Raw genomic sequence first — 6,706 nt, 5'->3', positions numbered from 1 at the left:
AACAGGAACAAGCGTTGCACAATTTCCAGGTTATGCACGTTGTTGCGTAATAATTGAACCAACGTAATGACAAAACACTCATAGAACTAGTAGTTAATCTTGCTTTAGAGAATAGGGTGTATCTTTATTAAAATGCGTAATAATGACGCATTTACAGCACTTTTACAGGCCACAGAACACAGAAGTATTGTGTTTTGAGAGGTTAAACTAATCAATTAATACAGTCAACATCCAAGCAAACTAAACCTTTATCTGCAGCATTTATGAATATTATGCCTTTTAATCCACCCCCTTTTCTAAGAGAGGCATGCTTTCACACTCTCACGTGGCTGTAATGAACATTATTTATATCTGATTGACTTTAGCTTGAAATCTTCTGCACATAGTCTCCAAGTAGAGTTTATACTGAAAATATCTGCACCATCTTCAGGGTGTTTTGTTTGACTGTCAGTATTTGTGATCATTGCCAATCACTTTGCTGCTGTTTGGTTAAAATCTGGGAACAAACTGGGTATTAAACAGAGATTCTGTTACTCTGCAGCATCACCCAGTGGTTTCTTTAAGCCCTGTATTGCACTTTTAAAGGATAAATCGCCTGCCTTTAGTCTGAAGACCACAGCAAACAGCAGCTGAACTGCCTGAAACACATCGTTTGTTGGCTTTTCTTATTTTACTTAATAGCACCATGAAATTCCTGCTTAATGGCCACCTAAACAGTGCTTTAATAAGCATTTAGACTCTTTCCAGCAGCCCCCCTAAGTTGATTAATATGTTATCGAATATGTGCTGTTAAAGTAAATCTCAAATGGCAGAGCTGGAAACATTTCTAAAAAGTTTAAGAGCTAATTTGGTTTAATAGGAGGGAGGATTTCTGACTGATTCTTTAATATTTGCTTGAAGTTTGAGCTCTTTGTTAAAAGTAGCTATCTAATAGTTCCAATAAACACTTTTAATTGAGCTCAGTACCACTGAACAAGCTCCCAGGAGATAATAAATATACAGGCATACTGTCTCAAAGCATCAAAGCCAGCAAGGTGAGGATGTATTTGGTTAATCCTTAATCCTTTGCACTTCATTAAATGTAAAACAAACTGTGAGAGTAACAAACGAAAGCTTTTAGGTAGATGTTGCACGTAAAAGCTGAGTGAAAAAAGTACAAATAGCTCCTTTCAACCAGCTGTCTGTAAATGACACAGAGCCATGGCTTTAGATTACACAGTTCCAGCCACACGGCCATCAGGACATCAACACACTGCCCGGAAACGTTTTAAGCTTTACTTAGTGAACTCATTCTCATTTACTGAGTCAGAAATAGCAGGAAGTTTGGCTTAAAGTAATCCTATGAAAAACAAATCCATCTTTCAATCATTCTGATAATTAGATGTGTCAAATCTCTTTAAAAACACAATATCTTAAAGGTAATTGTAATGGAAAGTTTTATTTAGCCTTAAATCACTTGTGAGACTTGATATTTTTTCCCAGGCTGGATGCACCAGATGTTGCAGAACAATATCTCTTTTGTTACTTGGGCTCCTTTTCCCAGGCATCACTTATGAGACTTAATCTTCTCTCCCAGGCACGAGAGAGATAAGATGTGTCCAACCCAACAATTCTGTATTTCATTGTTCATTTTGTTTTGTTCACTCAAGGCCGTCCAGCTCATCAGGAGATAAGAAGAAGTTAGCCTGCGTGGTCTGATACGAAGACATTTGTTTCTTCTCCCGTGTGATTCGACACCTTCACAGTGCTGGGATCATTTTATCCGCCACAGTATTAAATCTGGAAAAAAATCATTCTGTAAGTTTATTCCAGTTCACAGCAGACTGGATGTGAAAGACTCGTGGGTCAGAACCCCCCATGAAGAGAACAACAGTCAGAACATCTGCATTCGGCTTCAAATTGAGCCGAAGCCTCCCTCTGAGATCAGTCTCTGCTGCTGATGGAGTTCAAATTCCCCAACATTTCTACATCGACTGCCTTGGTTTTTTCAGTTTTCTTAAGATCTGTGCTGCATGGAAGGAGGATCAGAGTTAAAAACGTCCTCTTGGCTGAGATTGTCTTATGGCTGCTGTCCAAAGGAACGTTTTTTTTCTACAAACCGAACACCAACGTGATTAAAAACAACCACAAACGATGTGTGGCCTTCAGCTGCAGCTCGTCTGATGTCCATGAGACGCTGCACCACCACAACAATTAATACAAGATCAATAAAATGCTTGGATCCATGCATAGATTGTCTCTTAGAATTGGGTGTCGACACTTGGTGGAACCAGAAGTGACCATATTTGGACGAGGCGTAGGTCGACTCTTTCTTTGAGGCACATTAATGAATAAATCATGTGATTAACTTTTAAAATGACAAGCAGCACACCGACCAGAATGAAGCGTCTCATTAATAACAGTTTAATGAGTTTTGGGAATAATTTAATGACTTAGCATTGCAGGAGGAGACACGTTGACGCATCTTGAATGGAATTCTAAGGCACCGGCCCTAGTGGCCATCGGTGGTATTGCAGCTTAAGGCAGTTCCTCATTGGCTTCACATCTCAGACCTGGGAGCTGCATCCATCTTTCAGTTCGTATGACAACTTTCACAAAAGAAACAGAAGTTCAGTTTATTTTCTGCAGATTTTGAGCAGTAATCTCAATAATTTACAAAAACCAACACATCATTTTCCCTCTTTGGGACTGATAAAGTATTATTTAAATCAATTTGTGCTTGTAGGCAATTAGGGGGAAAAAAATCAAGTGGCTGTTTCCTTTAAACCATGACAGGAAAAAACAATTAAAAATATTAATCCCACGCTTATAGGACATGTTGATTAGAGAGTCTTTAAATACTTACAACATACCGCACACTTCACTCCAGAACCTGTACAGTCAAATCCCGACACCTGCAGAGTTATTAAAAAGTGCATCTCTGTCTCTTTGTTACTGTGATGTTCTTGAGAGCTGATCACAGCGAGGAGTTTCCAAACAAGCCCTGCGGCGGGGAAAGGTGACGTGTCATTCGGTTCATTTCTTTTTTAATAAAGGCACACATGGAAGATACTCTGCAGGGTTCGCTCTGGTCAAGGCTCAAATCAGGACAAGGTTTCAGAAAACAGGCCAGGAAGCAGCAGGAATCCATGCATCCGTCTAAGGCGTTTTCTCGCAAATATAGATTAGAAGTGTGGTTTCGTGTCGAGTTGCCTTGAATTTCTGGTATTTCTGCACCCAGCTGATATAGTTTTATATTTCAGCTCCACACTGACTACACATGAGAAGTGATAATCAAACTAAAATGATAAGATTTTGGTAAATCCGTCTTTAAATATCTAAATAACACTTTCCTGTTGAAGGCAGGAAACTTAACTATTGATTAAATTGAAAGAATCTTAGACAAAGTAAAGTATTTACAGATACATCCACTGGGAGGTGAACAAGGACAAATGTATAAAAACAGTTATTTATCCTTGAAAATGTCTGATTTTGCTCAGAGGTTCAGCGGAAAGCATCATCTTCCTCATCTGTAGAAATGTTTAAGTAATTATTGAGCATTTTTAAAACAGAGTAGTTTACCATAAGAATACATCACATGCTTGAAAGTTAAAAAAAAAAGATTAAAAACTGTTTGTTTCACCGTCTCTGAATGAAACGCGAAGCTGTATTCAGAGAAAAATGACTAAAAAGATGCCATCATGCAGTCCTCAGCAGCAAACAGACACAAAGACAAGTCGGTGGACACAGGGGAGCCCTTAAACCTCAGCTATTGTTGCTTTGACCCTCCTCATTGTCACTGTTTGCATCTTTTTCTCTAAGCTGAGCCTCGACCATCAGGAGCAGCCGCAGTGGTCGACCACCATGGACTTGATCTTTCCGTAGATGATCTGCTCCTTGCGGTTGAAGTAGAGCATGTTGATGGGTGACATCTTGGTGGGCGTGCAGCAGGGTCCTGCAGTTCCCCGCGGATTGGCCTTGTTCACCAGGTGTGCGTGCGGATACTGCTGCAGGTGCATGAACTCGCACTCCCCGGAGCAGTAGTTGGCTCGGTAGCGTTTGGGCGCAATAATCCAGTCCCAGCCGAACTCCTCAAAGTCGACGGTGAGCGGGTAGAGGCAGCAGCGCGTCTCCGCAGACTCCTCCTCACAGTTGAGGCCGGAGTCGCGCCGGGATCTCTTGGAGCTGTCAAGGATCTTCACCTCGATGAACGGTTGCTGGAAAAGATGGAAAGATAAGATTTATCACCGAAGTGCACGTTTTTCCGTGCAACTTCGGATAATACGGAGTTCAACGCGTACAATAAATGGAGAATGACATTATGTGAGTGATGCAGAACCGCAGCTCAGCTTTATTTAAACGGAGAAAGCTGAATCCCACCTCACGTGCCACTTGCTATTGTTGCATAATCACGTGCATTGCTCCTTTAACATGTAACCCACATTATTAGAAAATCTTGACACTGAGAGTGTAATCTCACCAGTCCCTCCTCTCCAGGCTCTGCTGAGGTGACGGCCAGGTCTTCGCCTTTGGAGTTGTAGGCGTTTATTTCGATGCCATAGTTGGTCTCCGGCTGACGCAGCCAGGCCTGCAGCAGAGACTTGATGTCGATGCTCTGCCAGGAGCTGGCGCCGGCATCGGTGTCGATCTTCAAGGAGCGGACCCTGACGCGAGTGTTGTTTCCCTCCTTCCCAGGTTTCAGGCGGGAGATCTGCAGGAAGATGGTGGTAACCATGGCAGCGGGTCGCAGGTGAACCCACAGCTGGGCGCTCAGGATGTTTTTGGGCTGGATCTTTGAACTGAGGCTGAACAGGCAACAGGAGGACAACTCGTCCTGAGCGATGGGATTGGCTGGAAGAAGTAGAAAAAGCTAAATTATCCAGTTGCACACAAACTTCTTTCTGTGTGGGGCAGAGCTTCATCTCTTAAAAAGCATAGATTCACATGAGATTGGGATGTTTATCTGAGGAAGAGCTAAAATGATTTGACCCTTGACCTTTCCATCATGATAGCTTGACTTCTATTACGTCTTATTGTTGATATTTGATGTTTATAACAATGTTCACTTCGCATAGTGAAAGAATATAGGATTGATTGATAGGACAAGTTTTAATTAAATAGCATTAACGTTAACATCTTTGCTGAAATGATTCTGAATGTCCAGCAGAGCTACAAAGCGTTTTATATTTGGAATTATTCAGACAAAACCACCAATCAGTGTTAAAATAATACATTAAAAGGAAACACAACACTCCTTTTTGGGGTTTTTTTGCTCCAGTTCCCCGCCAGCCTGCCAGAAATCCACTTTTACGCAAAGGATTTACGCACCAATATTTAAACGGTTTTCCTCTTTTTTGCCAACTCTTACGCACGAAGTTCAGAAAACAAAACCTATCAGAGCACAATGCAAGAATATGCAGTTACGCTTGGTGGCCATGGTGATGATGGTCTCGGTCGTCGCGTGCTCTTCGTCCTCCACCGTCGGGTCGTACTGGTCCAGTATCTGCGTCAAAGGAGGCGCTTTGGGGAGCAGCTGGCGGATCATGTCCCGGCTGATGTTGGGCGCCTGCTCCAGCCGCAGGATGCTGAGGATCTGTGACTTGATGCTGTGGAGCCTCATCAGCTTGCTGTGCTCCCGGAAGTCACACGCCGAGCACTGCTCTCCATTGTCCGCCAGCAGCTTGGATGTCTGGTTCGTCCCCATGGCAAAACCTGAAGAGAGGAAGGCGCTCAGGCAGAGGAAAAGGAGCATCCTGGAGAGAGGAAGGAGTCAGCGCAGTGACGCTGTCTGATATGAGTCTGTCCCCTGGCTTCAGGACTTTATGATTGGCTGCAAAAGGGATGTTTTTTTTTTCATTTTAGAAATTTAAAGAGGCAGCAGGACTTTTAAATATTCAACTTTTATCAGTAACACACTAACTTTTGCAACTATTTTATTGTAAGACAGGCAACTGCAAACGTTGTCTTGTAGTTTTCAAACATTAAATACACATAGGAGGTCAGCTGATTCACCAGGAGCAACCCACCGAGTGAAAGACATTAAAATGATTAAGTTCACCGTTCAATCTTTACAGTTAGTTTCACAAAGCCCCACCTTGTGGCAGGACAAAGAAAGCACCTTCTGGCGTATCAGCAGTGACCCAGTTTTCTTTTAAAAGCAGCTTTATAAGATAAAAGGTGAGCCACGTGCAGGATTTTAACCAGTTATCACTCTCAAAGCTGTTCAATCAACACCTCTGGAAAGGGTTTCCTGGTCATTACTTCCACCCAGTTACTGGAATTAAAACAGGATCTTTGATGCAACTTCTTGACAATTCAAAACTGCATAAAAAAGCCTTTAAAAATTAACAAAGATACTCTGATACCACATGTTTAGCAGGTAAAGCGTTAACTGTACACGTGAATCAGGGATTTCTGCTGATTTCATGGTGAAAAGCGACATACTGAGGGAAGAACATGATGTGTTTTGGGTGGCTTGAAGTCATTTGCTCCTCCCACCAAGCAGCAGGAGGAGGAATCAGCTGCTGCCCATTTATTAGCAGCTCTGGAGGTTGGAAGATTTAAATTAACAAGACAGGAGCTGCAGCACAGAAGAAAAGGTAGAAACGGCCAAACAATAATCACATGTTCCCTTTCCTTGTGTCTGTCTTGTGTCACTTTTTCTGCCTTTTTAGATAATTTTAGTTGAATTGAAGAGGAGACATTTGCAGTTTTAGACATCTTATAA

General features: G+C 42.1%; 1 protein-coding gene across 1 annotated transcript; it reads right to left on the bottom strand.

Moving 5' to 3' along the window:
* Positions 1 to 2,392: 2,392 nt before the first annotated feature.
* LOC140280383 (growth/differentiation factor 8-like) lies at positions 2,393 to 5,731 on the bottom strand. The gene is made up of 3 exons (XM_072375729.1): positions 5,404 to 5,731; positions 4,460 to 4,830; positions 2,393 to 4,196 (listed from the first exon to the last, which is right to left on the bottom strand). The coding sequence occupies exons 1-3, from the start codon at positions 5,729 to 5,731 to the stop codon at positions 3,816 to 3,818; spliced, it is 1,080 nt and encodes a 359-aa protein (XP_072231830.1). The 3' UTR covers positions 2,393 to 3,815.
* Positions 5,732 to 6,706: the final 975 nt, after the last annotated feature.

This window comes from Leuresthes tenuis, unplaced genomic scaffold (genome assembly GCF_036924035.1).
Source record: "Leuresthes tenuis unplaced genomic scaffold, fLeuTen1.0.hap1 SCAF_1, whole genome shotgun sequence".
NCBI lineage: Eukaryota > Metazoa > Chordata > Actinopteri > Atheriniformes > Atherinopsidae > Leuresthes > Leuresthes tenuis.
Note: the sequence above shows the minus strand (reverse complement) of the source record. Positions and strands in the feature narration are given on the sequence as shown.